Source organism: Rhododendron vialii, chromosome 11a, assembly GCF_030253575.1.
Source record: "Rhododendron vialii isolate Sample 1 chromosome 11a, ASM3025357v1".
Taxonomy (NCBI): Eukaryota; Viridiplantae; Streptophyta; class Magnoliopsida; order Ericales; family Ericaceae; genus Rhododendron; species Rhododendron vialii.
Genome location: NC_080567.1, coordinates 38643292 through 38661121, shown reverse-complemented (window position 1 = coordinate 38661121; position 17830 = coordinate 38643292). Strand labels below are relative to the sequence as shown.

The following is a 17830-nucleotide window of genomic DNA, read 5'->3' as shown; positions in this document are numbered from 1 at the left end:
TTAATCAAGCTGGCATTGTTCTTATCCGTTAAGTTCTGGTACTACAACCTTCTTTGGTTTGCCAAATTGAACAGATATATACTAATTCATTGCATATATAAGAGGAGCACAACCCATTGATATACGTACTTAGGACTGCAAATGAATCGAGACGCTCGCGAGCGGTTCGCAGCTCGGCTCGTTAATGGCTCATTCAAGCTTAATTCGGAAGTTAAACGAATAAGTTCGAGCCGATTTTTTTAGTTTATTTTGTAAATTAGCCGAGCTCGAGCTAGGATAAGCTCGGCTCGAGTTGGCTCGCGAGCCGAGGTATATATACTTAAGTTTTGGGTTTTTATTGTTATTTCATAATTTGATCTTTATGTTTTCACTTTCCAGACAACCAAGGTAGGTGAGAGCACACGCACACCAGTACACCTCCCCCCCCCCCCCCCGCTCCATAGGAAAATAAAAGATATATGCCTTCACAATCAAAATATTTTTAGTTATATTAGGCCTATGCGAAGATATATATACACTTTTCATTAGTCCGTTGAGGCTCGTAAACAAGCTCGAGTCAAGCCAAGATCCGCTCGGCTCGAGCTCAACTCGTTAAGTTTTCACTGAGCTCGAACTCGGGTTCGTTAAAAACTTAATAAACAAACTTGAACACGATAAAACTCAGCTCGATTCGGCTCATTTGCAGCACTATACGTACTACTATTGAACTTTTTTGGCACGCTGCACATTTGGTACTACAAATTAATGTTTAAAGTAATTTGCTCTGCACTTTTTATTCCCACTAGCAAACTTTAACCTCATGGCACTGAATTAGGGCGAGATACGAAGAAGTTTTTTATATTTACTCCCCACCTTTTATTAAGCTAATAATCTATTTTTATTCGAAAACTAATGTTGTTCTTGTCTGTGCCCCTATGTTTTGTCATTTAGGTCAAGTAGAAATTATTCACTTCTCAGTATTTTTACGTAGTTTAATAATACATCGAGACAGAATGTGCAAAATCATATGTTTGTATGGAAATTTAGTTACATATTCACTATTAATTCCCACCTTAACTCCGGCTAATTTTTTTTTGGTAATGAAGAGTGGTTCCTAGATTAGCTTGCACGCACCACAGGACTAATCCCTCCGGCCATTGCTAACCCAGAAAATTTTTACGCATGGGGTGACCCCAAGGACTTTTCGCAGTGCATAGGAGTCGAATTTAGGACCTCGGAGAAGTAACTCCGGCTAATTTGATAACATATACTCTCTTTGTCTCATAATTTTAATCTATTTTTTAAAATTCAACTATGGGAGATATTATTATTACTTCAATTTAAAGAGCAAAGACAAAAAGGGTAAAGTCGTTAACTTTTAATCTTTTAGTGTTGTTTTGGCTAAATAATTTACGAGGATTATCTCATGTTTTGGCTATAAACATATATATTGGGACACCCAAAAATAAAAGAATGGACTACAATTATCTCATGGGACGGGGAGTATACGCTTGTAGACTTGTATAGTGTGGGAAAATTGAGCAAAACAGAACAAAAATGAATTTTCGTTTGACCGAAAAAATAGAGAACGGAACAAAATACTGGGAAAAGAGTTCTTAATTTTTTTCAAATTCTGCGTCAGCTTAATCCAGCCAAAGTCGTGACACGTCTCATCAAGGGAAAAGTAAAACGACTTGATGGTTCCAGAGTTTTCTTCTCAAAACCGTTGGAGCAGGGTGTTAATTTCCGAAAAGTCTGAGGGCACATATGGTTACGTGGGACTCATTTCGGCAATTAATTTATAATCACGCACACTCATACATACGAGTACAATTTTGTGTATTTGTATGCGTGTGTGAACGTTGTAGAAAAGTTGCTCATTTCGGGTCTTGAAAAACAATCAAAGCCTCCTATAAAATGTTGAAGAAAATAGAGCGAGCTCCACACAGAGATCTGTGCACAATATATGCACAGAAATCTGTGTCCATAGTCGATAACTATGCTACTTACAATCTTAGACAAATACACTCACAAACCATGTGGAGCCTACACACATGAATATATCTATTGTGTGTGTGGAACCAATATGATTTGTGAGTGTTTTAAAAAGTGTTTGTGAGTGTTCGAGTTTTGGAAAGGGAAGTGATTTTTTGTCACTCTTCTTTTTTTTCTCTAACGATACTACCCTTTTCTCGAGTGCCGTTAAAAAAAATAAGAATGAGAAAATCAATTTCCATTCGAAATATAGATAGTGAATTAGAGTATAGGGCGGAGAGAGAAAGAGGGAATGAGAAACTACTTTTTCAGAGACTACACTCTACTTTTCTTCTTTGAACGGATTGATCTTTCTGTTTGGCCAATAGGCAACGGTCATATTTATGGTTTCGGGTTTGGGTTTTGGATGAGTGGAATGAGTGAGGGGCTAACAGACATAACGCGGGGTGGGCGCGGCTTCGAGAGCGTAAACGTAAAAGCGTTTTTCAAAAATTTACTACTCCATAATCCACAAAAATTTGTTACTGCAAGAAATATAAACGTGAGCAAAATTCATTTTGGAGGATTATCTATGTCAAAAAAGGGGAGGGGTATCCCTGGGCTCTAGTTAAAATGGCAGATTTCTGACCCACCCCATTGAAAGCGATGGCACATTTTCTTCTTCAGAACAGAGTCGGGTCGTAATGATGAAGGCCTTAGTGGTTGTTTTACCGAATTACTGGATCTTGGGTCTGAACCCGACTGCACTGCGTCCAGAATAAAACCTAAAATAAATAAGTAAATAAGAAAAAATAATACGGAGTACTCGAATAGGACGTGCAAACCAAACAGATTCTGAGGTTCCTAACTGTGCTTACGATAATAACCTCATTTTTAGCTCACTTCCCGCAAGTGGTAGTATTTGTTTGTTAAAGATGCGGTGTCTTGTGCTTTTGTGAGCTAATCTTATTTCTATTTAAAAATACACTTTCAAGATAATTTTGAGGCGCGGTTCTCAATATCCGATCAATTTGATTTGTTGTAAAATGATTTTACACGCCAAATTCTGCGAATGAATGACCTGGATTATATTTTCAAAGTCGGGATGAAGCCCGTTAAAAGAGTAGAACATCTTGTTTTGCCTAGAGATTGTAAAATCTGATTTTCGTGCTTTATTTTAGCTAAATGGTTAAACGAATCCAAGCTACTTTAAATCGACCCACACTTGACTTTATTAAAATGCGTTTAATATCAACTTGAATAAATTATCAAATCCAAGACATTTCTTTCATTACCGAACACAACTTTTTACAAATGTATAGTTCTATCTAAAACAGTACTATTGGCTTTGCACATGTATAGAGAGGTGCACTAGCAATTGGGGGGTGTTTGGCCGACCTTGTTCTGCATTTTGTGTTGTGTTTGCATATTGAGTGTTAGGTAGTCAATTCTGGATTCATTCTGCTAAAAATGCATTTCAAAAATGAATTGGAAAATGCTAAGTCCAAAATCATCTCTGGAAGAGTTTTTTAACTTAATTTTTATTATGCTTTCACTCCGTTCATTTCTTCAACATAATATATTCTGCATATACTATCATTTAAACAAACAATCCTCCTGGTTCAGATCACAACTTAAAAATCTATAATTTCTTATTTTTTTAATACTATAATTGAATGTCCAGGCCAGCTTATGTGCATTTCAATTAATATCGGGGGCTTGAAGTTAATGACTAAGCAAATCATCTGGCAGCCCACCAGTATGGATTGTTTGCCTTTCGTGAAATTCGAACATGCGACCTCGCGATGAACAAGCATAAAAAAAAAAAAAAAAAATCTATATAGTCACCTGCCCGTGTTTCTACTGAGAATAGAGTGTAAGGATTGATGGATTAGCAAATGACCCAAAGAAACCGGACCCCATTTTCGTCTTTACACGAAGAGATGGAAGCAGGACCCATATATACTTCAGTAAAGGTCCAGAAAGAGAATGTAAATAATAATGAAACTTGAAGTACAAGCTCTTGCTTGATCAAATTAACATCTTCTGAGAAGACTCTTCAGTCCTCCCATGTGTGACCTGAAACCCTCCGTGATGTGTCTATTGTACCACATTAACGTATGCAATCATAAGTCATGACCTCAAATGCAGGGTGTTTCGTGTCAGTTTTTGGACACCTCGAATTAATTTCTATAGTCTCTCTCACATCCGTTCATACGATTAAAGGGTGACACATATGCTTGGACTTAGACTCGTGTGGTGGAGTGCCTCTAGTGCAGGGGCACTGAATAATTTTTTCATGGTTTAGGGACTTATCCAGAAGCTTTCAATGACAATTAAGTTTTTCTGTCGAATAATGGAAGAGAATATAAGTATCGATTTCCTAGCAAAAGCGAGAATGATCTATCTGGAATGTCCGGTCCCTTCCCCCCACCCCCAAAAAAAAAAAAAAACAGAAAAAACAAAAAAGAAAAAAGAAAAAGAGAATCTATCTGGAATGTTCCCTGCCAAACACGTCACAATTAACCCAACTGCTTAATTGTTAATGCCAGAATTTCAAAGATAAGTGGATCCCACTTAATCATTGAACATCGCTAGACGGTACAGCAATGCATAAACCAGAACTATTTGGATACTGAAAACAATGTTTACAAGTGGACATTAACGGTCGGTTTGGCCTCTTGGTAATCTTAGGCCGAGTTTCCCTACGGAGCTAAAGCGGCTAAACGGATTTATTCTCCTTCACAAAATGCAAAGGACATCAAGCCCGTTTAGCCTCGTAAGAAAACTCGGCCTTAGTCATATAATTCTTCAAAATACCATGCGCACCATCTCTCAATCCTCGCATTTTCGATCCTTGCTTTCATGTATTTTAATAGTATCAGATTTGTTTCAAAAAACGCTTTAACGCATGTGCATACGGATTGTGTGACTTGAATTCTTTTCATCAATGATACATGGATTCAAATCACAGGGGTTTCGTCGTTCATATAAATAAATGTTCAAATGTGCTAACAAGATTGGATTTTATGCTCTTTTTGATACCCCATTTTTCCGTCTTAACTAGGAATTGGCGAAGAGGAGCCATGGTGAGGGAAACAGAATAATATTTATCTTTACCTCGTATAAAGTTAGGAGTGCATTTTTTCTTTCCAACCATGAAATGAATATCAATTTCATTTTTCTAACGTTTGAACAAATCCAAGATCCAAGCCTACGCAAATGACAAAACTGCCAACAGTTGCCTAAACTCTAAACCATGTGGCCTCAACCCAAAAAAAATAGGTTGGAAGACAAACAATATGTTTCTAGGACATGGATACTTACCTAATGACCGCAACATCAAGAGTGTCGTAAACGTGTTACAATCCAGTGAACCTGTTGAACAAGAGAGTAATTCATAGTCATTTGGTTTTCCATATTTCATTACAAGATGATTTGGCTTGCAAAATATCGAAGAATAAGTGGTGCTTAATGAAAAGTAGCCAATGATATGAACACTTACAATGTTGTTCTCAGGGGCTTTCCAGTAGAATCCTTGGATTGCTATAACAGCTAAGTTAGAACTTACGAGAATAAAAATACTTAGAGCATGTTTCCCCATCCACTCCAGAGGACATGTCAAATATCTGTAACCATAAATATCTACCTGCAAGAGAAACAAATAGGGAGCAAGCAAGAGGCATAAGAAGTACGCAGTACAATTGAAAGGCCAAACACTTGTTCGTTCGACGTTCACATAGTTCATTGTGAACATTCGTAATCATTCAAGTGCATAATGGAGTTCATCTTCCCTATTTTGTTAATTGTTCAAAATCTTTTAAGTTCAAAAAATCACAATGCACAAATCTACGACCTCATCTCATTTGAAAGATTACACCTAGGATTACGAGTCAGACAAAGTACTGGTCTTGAGGACAAATGCCTGTCCTTTGCAATTTTAATTTTGAAATATACAGCTGATATATGATACCAACTCTTCTTTCGAAAAGGCGAGAGTTCCAGAAGTCTCTATGCTCAAACAGCAAATATAAATTAAAAAAATTATGCCCATAAGTATTGAGCCATCCAATGTTATGTTTTAACTCACCAATATGTATAGAGCAGAAAATGTGATTCCTGCACTAGCAGATGTAACCAGCATGTAACTGATTGTGAAGAGAGATTTGTTCACAGGAATGCCTGAAAGGAAAGGAAATAAAGAAGTAAAATATCAGTATCTTGGCAATTGGAGCTATGCAAATTCTGGACTTGTATCCATCTCTCAATTTGCCAGCATCATCAGTCTCAACAAAATTAGGAACAGATTTCTAAAGTTGGAGAATCATGATACATTCTTAACTTTGCCACTACAGAAAATCCATGTTGACGTCATCATTATTTCCTCAACTGTCTAAATTTTCCTCAGTAGCGACTTAGTTGGTGGCTTCTAATTAGTAACAACAAGAAGTTATATCCTAAAATGGGCAATCATCAACAACCATACCTACAAAGGCAAGGAACAAACCAAGGCCCAACAGAGAAAACGAAAATATTAACCAATTGTGTAACCGCTCTTTATGGTCCTGCAACACCATAAGAAACATCAGATCCCTCCATGTGTAAATGGAAGAAATGCGACAGATTATTTGCAGTAAATGGATAAGCGGGAGGGGAAGACTTATATTCACATGGGATGCCATGGTAAAAAAACAGCATGAATTTGATTATTTAACTAGATTTATGTAGCATATAGCCCTTACAGAGTATATGTAAGCCCTCTCTAATGGTTTGAGACATGCAGCTTCTCAGCGCGAATCCCAGACATAAAATTGAAACCCTGATTTCATAATAGGTTATCCAAATGAACGAAAACTAGAGCCCATTCGGATTTGCCATCAGGGTCCACTGTATATTTTCTGTTCCATTCTTTCATTTGTGTACTAGAAATTTTCGAAAGCCTACATGGCCAATAAGTTGGGGTCACCACGTCGATGTTCTTACCCGAAGCAAATATCAAGATTCTAGTAACGTAATTAAGCAATTATTTTCTCGAACACTGCCTAAATGGTGATTGGTGACTTTCAACTTCATCAATGGAGTCCACTGAAATATAACGAAAAAGCAATATATAGGGACAATATTGATCAAGAAATATAGGGTCATCGATCCAGCAATCGTTTCACCATTTACCTTTCTGGATTCAATTTCCTAGAAATACTCAAACTACAGGCAAAACAAGATATATCCTACAGCTTCTGTTCCTTTGTTTTTCCCTCCATAGGAAAAGACCCATATTCACGAAAAAATGAAAAAACAGAACTAGCAATCGATCCATTGGTGCAAAGGTCGCTTACCTGTAATTTTGCAAGAATATGGCCATACTGAAGACCAATTATGCACGTCACAGCAGCCGTCAAGGAGCTTCAAAATACAAGGTGCCAATGGTACAAATTAACTCTTGCATTCTCTTCCACGTATCTAATGCATGTCTAATTTAATGCACTAAACAAATGTGCTTGAATCATTTGTAAGCTATTAAGCTGTAAGTCTAAAATAGGCTTCAATGAGATATCCAACTTAATTTTATGCTACAAATGACATCATGTAACAACTATTCCAAATGCCAATATTGTAGGTATCTTGCAGGTTCATGTGACAGTAATGTTAAACTATGATATAGCAAAAAGAAGCAAAATAGAACAATAAAACAACCCCAGAAACAATGATAGCAAAATGTAAAGCATCAAGGCGAGCTATATCATATTATGAAATATCATGAAGGATTAAGGGTTTAGAGAGGAGACCATAATGTATTGAAATGAGAAAGATATGAATCACTCAGCCATTGAGACAAAGTGAGTGAAGAGGACGCTCCCACCCACCTTAGGAAAGTTGATTAGAGTTGTATTAGAACATTTTGCACTTTTGAGTGCATAAAAAAACTTCAATGACCATGCCTTTCTAGTTTCTAGACATAGAGTAATAGATTGAACAGCCACGACACAGCAAGTGGAGTGCAGTGTAGTTGTTGCCTCCCTCTTACTCCCATGCACATGGGCAGGGTTCGATTCCCGTAAGCACCCATCCCCCTCCCCAAGTTCCCTAGGATAGAGTAGATTAGGTTTAACGAACGGCAAAAAAACAAAAAAATAACAGCCACAACACCAAGGGGCGGAACCAACTGTACATAACAATTAACAAATTGAGGGTTTTTGTGGATTCATTTTCCTCTGATATAGTAGGATAGTCTACCAAGGGATAATCCAATTGCAAGTTATGCCATGGTATAATAGTCAGTCAGTTTGTGAACATTTTGCACTGTAAGAAAAGAAGTTACAAAATTCTCCAAAATGTTAAGGGTGGGAGGGCGTTCCCTTTGGCCCTGGCACCAACCATGCACATCTCATCAAGACTTTGCCTGAGCTCCAAAATTATAAGGCTAAAAGACCAACCACGCTTGGTAAACAAATTTGGGCAGCAAAAAGATCTGTCTAAAATGTGTTACTGAATCAGAGATGCTGTGACAACGAATGGAAGGAAATGATAAGAAATTGAATATGACCTTATATCATGAACCAAAACCATGATGAAAGCACCTACTTTTAACTGGTTTTTAAATCAGTGGATAACCCTCCAAAAACTAAAAATCTTTTTTTCTAGGGTTCGAGCACTTGGTTTCAGGTTCAAGCAGTCAAAGGAAGCCAAGAATACTAGAGAGCTGGCTGAAATAATTCGATTAAATAAAGCCAAAATACAGCTACAGTAGGATTATGTTCACAGTGAAGAAAGCTAAAGATCAAGAGGAAGGCCAGAAAGACAGAGAGAAATTATCCGGAATCAAATTCGAGGAAAAGCAAATTGGAAAAAGAGGTTCCACATTCCAAAACTGAATTGTAGACAAGGTACATCAACTATTGGATGAAACTATCAGCAACAGCAACGGCACTAGGTGTGGTACAAAAGAACAGCAATATACTCCCACTTACAAATTCAAAACCTAAAACTGGCATAGCTTAAAGTACAATTGGAGACAAAAGAATGGAGATTGAAATACAAGTCCCTAAACTATTTGCTGAACAGGAAGCAAGTGGCAAAAATTGAACTAACCAACGTCTAAAGAAGAAGAAAAAGAAGAGACTCCAAAGTATCATCGAAAAAAGAAAAAGAAAAGATCAGATTGGTTACCTTAATATACCTTCAGGATCAAATGGAGCATGACACCAAGAAGGCAAATCCTCTGCAACTTGGCCATTGCTGGAAATTTGGCACTCCTGTGAAGATGATATCCATATTTGTTGATTGTAAATTGTTGGCAAGAATTCATACACATTTCAACTTCCAAGTAAAAGTTACCTTCAGGTTTCTGTAGCCAGGTTTTGTATACAGGTGACCAATACCAAGAACATAACGATCTATCATTCCAGCAGCATTGCAGGCAGGTCCAAGGTCCCCTCTTGTAGAACATGTCAACTGATCTCATCATTCCCACAGAGATGGAGATTATTGGTTAGCTAACGAGATTTTAAATTATGGATGACAATCTTATCCATAAATTGCCTACATTTGAGCAAAAATTCTGCTCCTATGACCCAATATCACATAGAGACGAAAGAATAGAAGCTAGATCTGATATTTGATGCTGTTCAAAAAAAAAAAAAAGATGTGATATTTGAGAATCACAGCCATGGTACAGACATCCTTTTTTGAACAGTGGCTCAACAAAAAAAACTTTTCCATATCAAATTAAATGCTCGGAAACATGAAGCTTGTAATGATCACACTCAACATTATGCTTATGCAGCTTGATGGTGTTTACAATAACCAATATGCACTTCATACAATTTCTCCCAATGCATTCTCTCTTGTTGTAAAAATGACCGAACTCTATGTTTCTTCTAATGTCAACAGGAAACAAAGTCTAGCAGTGAAAAGCGTATTTAAAGTGTGTCCAAACACATCCGACCAAACAACAAAATTGCACCCCACCCAAAAAAAGAGGAAAAAACGTACACAGAAAGGGGAATAAAGGGGAAAAGGAAAAAAAGAAAAGAAAAGAAAAGAGAAGAGCTAATGCCCTAACAATATCCCCAAACTCTTTTAGATGGAGTCAACTTAACATATCAGAAGTTGCAAAAGTTGAGAATAGAGCATAGTCATACATTGTAAACAACACTGCTGTTTGTCGGAAGCGAAGAAGACATTGGAGTCAATATCTCAAATTGCCAATCTGGAACATACAAACAGTATGTCAATCCCAAGTATACTACCAACAATGCACCTGCAATGTACCTGAAGAATAGCACTCTCATCATCACCAACTATTAAAAGGAATATACTGAATGAGGGAGAAAATAAAAAGGGATATCGTCACTCTGAGTAAGCGGCACTACTTTTGTGAAACCCCACTTAAATATATTGGAAAGGTTAAAATTATTTAAGTATGTAACATTGTGATAGAAACAAATTATGGGGCTTAACTTGATACGTAGAAGGTGGGGTACTGTGCACTTGTAAGCAATATGGGTACTTGTGTTCATCCAGAAACAAAAAGGAAAGATATTTGTGGTAATAAGGACAAGTAAAGCCAAGGGTAATTTTAAAAGATGACATTTGGAGGTCATGTGTCAAGTACTAGAATCCCATGAATGTTACTCATCAGGTTCTATAAAAAAGGCGGGGGGTGGCTGTCTGGGGGGGACAGGAGGGAAAGATTGGTAAAAGGGCAGTGGGAATCCCATGAATATTACTCATCAGGTTCTATAAAAAAGGCGGGGGGTGGTTGTCTGGGTGGGACAGGAGGGAAAGACTGGTAAAAGGACAGTGGGAATTTTAGTGTACCAAACTATGAGGGAGGCTATCTACCTCAGTATTCCTTTTATTCGAGAGCTAGGGGAGAGTTTTGAAAATTCTTTTCCGAATTCGTTTATTGTGGAACAAAAGGGATCAAGGGTTGGGAGGAAGTTTTCAAGGGAATTATACGGGGTTGAGGTGTTGGTATTTTTGTTGGGGGTTTTACTCAACATAATTATTAGAGTTTTAATTACCATATTTTGGTATTGGGTTCTATCTTAAGGATTTATATTTGACTTAAGGGTGATTGTGTTTCATTGTGGTGCCTGAGCTTTTGGGTTGTTACAACTTTCTGTTCATTTTCATTCTCCTGTGTTAAGTTACATAATCATGAACCTTAGAAATCAGCTCTTTACTGCTTTTTGGCTTTGTTATACTAATGCAGCTACAACTTACTCTAAAAGATAAAAACACTTTTCATCACACTGCTTTAACCAATTAACCTTGTTCATGAGAATACATGCTCTGAGAATTTCGTGTATCTTGAATGAATGGGGCTAAACATGCAAGAATTCGTCTTCATGATTCAGATGTGTCTTAATTTTTTGTCTTGTCTGATAAAACTTTTAAAAGACATATGCTGTTACATGTTACGGCTTGCAATTGAAGTTTCTAATTCCAATCATTTCAAAAGGTACTTGCATCAGTCCTGGCTTTATTGCAAAATATGGTAACTTACCAGTGACGAGAATAATTCCTGAAAATTCCTACTCCCCTCCACCTTTGACATGGAAGCCATATCTCGCACAAAGCTGCGACGATATATCCAATAGATATCCTCTGGATTGGGTGACAACATACATCAGAATTTAATGTCCAATAAAAAAAAGCATGGTTGTAAAGAAAACACCTTTTCAACTATTAGCAGAGCTAAATAAGTTGAATAAGGCAAATTCCAGAGTGGTTTTCACAGATTGACAACATTGCCAAAGTTCACGGGTGTTTTCACAGATTGACAACATTGCCAAAGTTCACGGGTGTGTGTCTTTACTTTTACATTTAATGAATAAAGACATTTCCATTCCAATAAAAGCTCTTGTTTGAGGTCAGATAAATGAGCAGCCAGTAGCTCTGATATGAGTTGCTTTGACTGCCCCCAGTACTGCAGAATATGTTGAGATTTTAATAAGCAACACACATTTTGAATTCCAAGGGTCCTAAAATAAAATAAAAAAAGTGACCACCATGCTGCGCTTTCAGATCTGATACTAAAAGATAGCTAGAAGACGCTTGATTTGGCCACTAAGTACCTTGAACTAGAAAAAGATAAGTAATGAAAGTACACCAAGCAAACTGAGAAGAAGAGACTTAAGAAAATCCAGAAAAAAAAAAAAAAAACAAGCATGCAAGATTGTTTTGTGGGGATCCTTGTGTGATAGATTTCTGCCCACCCCGAGAAAACATCCATGAAAACTGTGAAACCAGCAATATAAACTCCAGTCTTTCTTTTCCTTTCCATCTTCACTTAGCTAATAAAAAATGTGTGAAAGAAGAATTTGAAGGATCATTGACTGTCATTTCTTGCAACAAAAAATATATATGGTTTGTCATTTCCCAGAAAACATGATATTTGGATTGTGAAACCTGACTGCAAGAAGGCAGGGTGTTGGCAGTTTCAGCAATCTTTCTTCATTCCTTCCTCTTTACAAAATGCAACCACTTTCAATGTCATTACTGGATGAACAATAGGACACTGTCCATGCCCAAAATTCAACAGGTTGACCTTCTAGATTGTGGTTAATTGGTCCCAAAACTGAAGGGGTTATTGAAACTTGAAGGACTATTTTAAACTTTTTTATATTTGAAGCAGAATTATAATACTTTTTTGAAATTGTGAACTTGCATATAGATTTCAATAGAATGTGTGAAATTCTCAAAGGGCTTGAAGCGGTCCCATGAATCTATCCACAATAGGGTTGTCATCTGTCAAATGCGCATGAACAAGCTAGCGGCGGAGATGGAAATTCTACTTTCTGCTATGAGATGTCCTTGGCACTTAAAGATAAGTTCTGTCAAATGAACAATCAATACAAAAAATCAAGAGAGTGAGATGAAACAGACCTGCAAGATGCCCATCCAACGTATTCTTTTGATGTCAACGCCATAGGTCAAAGAAGTTATTCCATGCAGATAACCACCTGAAATGAAGTAACACAAGTTCATAATGTCTCCCAATACCTGGAAATCGTGTGGTCAAGACTCAACAGCAGAAAAACCGCATGAATAGGAGACCACCTAACTTATAAAAACCAGCACATCACGGCAAAGATAAAATCAGCATATGTTTTACATGGAAAAGAACATTCAGATCATCAAGGAAGAAAATGTGTCTGACAAACATGGACTATCAGAATTGCTCACACCAATTCATGTCAGCCACCAAAAACAAATTGTTTGGTTGACACTCTCTTGCCCGTATTTTGACCTACTCCATCGCAATGATTCCGTCATCCCTCACCATCTAAGTTGATTTGCCAGTCCTACAAATGAAGGCTGAGTGTCTATGAAACAGACCCACTCTATCTGTTTTAGCCTCTCTCTGTCTCTCTCAAAAAAAAAGAAAAAGAAAAAGAAAGGAGCTATAAAAGTTAAGATCAATTTTAATTTGCCGATGGCATTAAGGAGAAAATCCCATCTCGTTGCACAAAGTGTCTTGGATTACCCAATTGGCAAGTTCATCTTACACAAAGGGACGAAGATGAAATATGGGTACAATATTACCTTGAAGAATAACGCCAAGGAAGAAAAGTTTCAATGCCTTTATCAGTGCCTTTTGTGTCGCATCTACTCTGTCTGAAACTTTCTGAAATTGGAAACAGAAAGGGAGGCTTTATGGTTGAATGCAATAATCAATTAACAGTCTAAATAATGGAAAATAGCATCAGACCACTATGTGATCACTGATGTAGTATCCAAGTTGATTATCACATGATAAAAGATATGGATCCTGTATGGATCCCTTTACAGAAAGATGTTTTCCTTGTACAATTGTACTGCCCCTACCTTATAAACAAGTGCAAGAGAAACTCCAGCGACAAAAAGAAAGAAAGGCATCACAAAGTCTGCCAAGTGTACACCATGCCACGGGGAATGAGCAATGATTGGAAAAAAGGAGCCACCATAATCCACGAGCATCATAAGCTGAAAGCAAACAATATACTATACTCATTAGCATCGCCATAGCAACGATACGAAGTTGCTACCCTGTATGTAAAGACCCATGTTCATGCTTTAATGCTTATTTCAATTTCTCCTAGTTGCAATAACACTCTAACTGATACTAGCTTCACCATCCAAAACCAAAACCTCTCATCTTCAGTAAATAAAAATGAATCATTTACATCAACCGGAGAAACTAATCTTTACATAACTTCCAATCTTGACTTATTCAAGAAAGCAAGAACCTAACTTAAAAAAGTCTATTTCTTTACCCAAAAAAAAAACTTAAAAGTTTGTTTTCTGTTTTAATATCCTTTCACTTACAGGCGGACTAAGAGCTGATCATAACTATTTATACAGGATTCATCAATTCTACGGTTAGACTTGGAATGATCACATTAAAAGTTTATCGAAAGTATGTGATCCAATAAACATTTGTCCCGTAATATGTCATTATTTCTAGTCTCACACATAGTAGTTTGACTTAATACTGGTGCTGCACAATAGGTTCAGTGTAGAAACCATATGCATGCACCGATTTGGAGGCATAAACAGAAATTCCAAAGTTTCTGGGTGCTTAAACCTTTAATTCGCATTAAAATTTGCTTAAAAGTAGCAGTAGCAAAGGAGGAGGTTGATTTTTTCCATTCAAAGAAGTTCACTACCAAAATAATTCCATTAAGGAAAAAAAAAATGGAGATATGCAATCAGTTCAAGCAAACTTCCAATAAGAGATCAGAGCCTGCTTGGCTCCATTCATTCAGATTCTGATGCTGCTTTTTGCCAAGAATGGGGGATCCAATTCAGATGGGTTTGGTATTTTGTTTGCTTATCATCTCTATTGTGAGCAGTTAGGCTGGTTGCCATAGTTTTGGCTGGAGTTTTGTAATTCTTTTCCTAGGCTATCTCCTTGGTCTTTTGGGCTTGGTCCCTTTATAAAATTGCCTTTTTCCCAAAAAAAAAAAAAAAAACACTTCCAATAAGAACTTCGCATTGATCGTCAACTTGACGATTAAATAAATAAACAAAAAAAATGCATTTTTTCGATTGCAAAACAAATCAAAAAACGAAAGCAAAGAGGAGAACTTTACGAAGACGCAGAGGCCGCGAAACACGTCAAGAGAAGCGATGCGAGTAGTAGTGGTTCCTTTTCCTCCGCTGGCGACGACGTCGTCCTGCTCCTGAGGTGGTTGTTCGTCTTGTTCACGGTTCAGCAAGGGCTCAGAGTTTATTTCGGCCATTAGCGTTTGAAATTTGGAGGTCACTCTCTCAAGATTTCTCGGACGTTTCGATTTGGACGCGGGCGCCCTTTTTTTTTGGTTGAGAGAGAGAGAGAGAGAGAGAGACGAAAGTATATTCGGTGTGGGTCCATCTGCGCTTTTGTCGCGTAGGAGTGCAAAATTACATAGGTGGTGGGATTTCATTGGCCGCTGAAGGTTGAAGGAAGTGGAAAACATTTTGATATTCCGGTGACCGGTAGATTTCTGTCTCAATGACCAGGTAGTTGGGAAATATTATAAAATCAAAAATCAAAAATCAAAAATCAAAAATAGTGTTTTGTTCTAATTGGAAAATGGGAATAAAATATGTTCTCAAAATTTTTAACTCCAAGTACGCTAATAAATTCAAAAAGTGCCCAAAACATACTATTCCATCTGACCAGAGTTTTTTTTTCTTTTTAGCTCCTAAAAACACTGCACGATCTTTTAGATACGAAAAATATGTACTTTATCGCATATTTTTCTTGCTATCTCAAGAGTTCTTGAATTTGGTGTAACTAATTTCAAAAAATTCAAAAAATAATTTCCCGAGGGACCAATAATTTGAGACAAAGTGATTTCTAGATTTGCTCAATTTGAAAATTGTAAGCACTTTTCTAATCTAGACTAGATAAACATTACTATTAGTTTTCAAGAATCTTTGTTCGATAACTCAAAGAGATTGGCCCGGTGGTCAAGACCTGAGACATAGGACTTAGTTCGAAACCTATCAGGTGCTATCAATTTCTATGAGTCAATCTATGCTTATCTTCGGTGAGAATTGTCAACAATAAAACGCTTGATACCTTGAAGGATGAGAGAGGAAAGCAAAAGGAATCGGGGAATACTTGTGACAGATTATACAATAATCTCTCTGAGTCTGTCTTTCCAAAAAGATTGGCCGGTTTTCACAGTTTTCCTAAGAAGAGGGTCGCTCTAGCCTTCACAGCAAAACCTTTATTCTTTAGCCCCATGCCACCTGATTCCTTGCGTGCCCCTTATGGGCATCGTCATAGCCTTTCTCAATATTTGTAACTAACCAAGCCTCAAATTAAAGGTCTCTTGGGTTGGGTCCTGTCAAATACTAAACGGAATGAACACACAGTATAAGGAACTCAGTTTCGGCCTCCGTATGGCACTTCATTGCCCATGTTCAAGTGAGTCGTAATCTGCTCTCTTGCCACGGGGTGTTCTTAAGGCATTGATCGCGGTTTTGCTCAAAACTTTGGAACCATCGTAGGTACTCACTCACAAGTATTATACCACTATCTAGAGAGTCGATCCCACCATGATCAAGCTAACAGTCTAATAACACCGACGGGTACAAAATAAAGGACCAGCAAGCATAAAACTCTGAGTGCTAGCTAGTAGCACTCCCAGAAAACATAGCTGCACTTTACAAACGTAATTTCCTGCCACATTTTAATGATTTCTTGACTAGCTAAGCCAACCCCATTCTTTCGAGAGTTGTACGTCATTCCTCCTTTCCGTATGCATCCTACAACTCTCTATTGTACTGCACTCTCCAAGTGCCCTTGTTCCTCCTTTCTTGCCATGGCAAGTGTTTGTAAAATCACTCCCAGAAGAAGAGAAAACAAGGCATCAAGAGAGGCTACTGATGAATTCATGCAAAGGATACTAGACTACCAAGTTAAAAAAACTAAGAATTCATAACATTACTTTCCTTTTCATTCCAATTGCAATTTTTGGTTTTCATGTGTACCATGGGAGGCAAAAGACAGAGACACTTTTTTACTATCATAGAATAAAAGAAAGAACGCAATTGACATAAAATCAAGATGCAATAGAAAGTATCAGTTCAAACAAAACTATGACGAATTTTGAAATGGAAGTAAGTGAATTCAAAAGAGAAGAGACATTTTTTGACCCTGGAACAAAAGAAAGAACACAACGACATAGGCATCAAGATGCAATTGTAAGTATCAGATCAAACAAATCTACGACGAGGTGAATTCAGAAAGAGAAGAGGGCTTTACGAAGATGGCAAGGCCGCGAAACACATCAATAGACGCAATGCGAGTAGCTCTATTCCTTCCACCTGGAACGACGTCCTGTGGTTGTTCGTCCGCAGCTTCGTAGTTCCTTAAAGGCTCGTAGTTGGGTTCAGCCATCAGCGGCAGAATTATGGAAGTCTGATCGGTTAGCTCGACGACGCTATGATTGGAATGCCGCAAGAAAAGAGCCGTATTATTTTGATGAGAGAGAGGCAGTGGTTTTGGATCCATTTACGTTTTGTCCGGTTGGAGTACGGAAGTGGCAAAGTGGCGAGAGAGATTTCATAGCGGATGTAGGAAGGAAGTTGGAACCTTTTCGTATACTAATAGTACCAGTTAGATGGCTTATTATTGGCTACTCCCTGGAGTACCATGTAGCATTGTCATATGGTTCCTCTCGTAAATAAAAGATCGTGTCGACTCATCACATGATACATACTTTGGGTCACCTCTTGTCTCCTAACCACCCAATAAAATTGAATGATAATGTCTCTACCGAATAATATAATCACTATATAAGGGTTAGGCCTCGCCACGTGGTACACGTTGAATTAATAACTCCGGTTTTAGATGGAGATTGGGGTGTAGATCAATCATTGAAGGTACTTTCTT

General features: G+C 37.6%; 1 protein-coding gene across 2 annotated transcripts; it reads right to left on the bottom strand.

Annotated features, from left to right (window-relative positions):
* Positions 1–5043: 5043 nt before the first annotated feature.
* On the bottom strand, positions 5044–17529 carry LOC131307734 (uncharacterized). 2 transcript variants are annotated; one of them, XM_058334394.1, is made up of 13 exons: positions 17201–17529; positions 13789–13926; positions 13507–13588; positions 12847–12923; positions 11465–11565; positions 10095–10224; positions 9289–9405; positions 9121–9206; positions 7290–7356; positions 6440–6518; positions 6044–6135; positions 5459–5602; positions 5044–5331 (listed from the first exon to the last, which is right to left on the bottom strand). In XM_058334394.1, the coding sequence occupies exons 1-13, from the start codon at positions 17447–17449 to the stop codon at positions 5296–5298; spliced, it is 1398 nt and encodes a 465-aa protein (XP_058190377.1). In that variant the 5' UTR covers positions 17450–17529; the 3' UTR covers positions 5044–5295. The 2 variants fall into 2 exon arrangements, with proteins under 2 accessions (XP_058190377.1, XP_058190376.1); XM_058334393.1 differs by lacking the exon at positions 17201–17529 and adding an exon at positions 15036–15316.
* Between the last annotated feature and the right edge of the window lie 301 nt (positions 17530–17830).

Excerpts from the sequence above, each read along its gene's own strand:
- LOC131307734 (XM_058334394.1), bottom strand. The coding sequence starts at position 17,449 with ATGGATCCAAAACCACTGCCTCTCTCTCATCAAAATAATACGGCTCTT. Across the intron at positions 11,566-12,846 it reads GTTGGATGGGCATCTTGCAG|AGGATATCTATTGGATATAT; the intron begins GTCTGTTTCATC and ends CACCCAATCCAG. Across the intron at positions 10,225-11,464 it reads AGGAATTATTCTCGTCACTG|GTACATTGCAGGTGCATTGT; the intron begins GTAAGTTACCAT and ends GCTATTCTTCAG.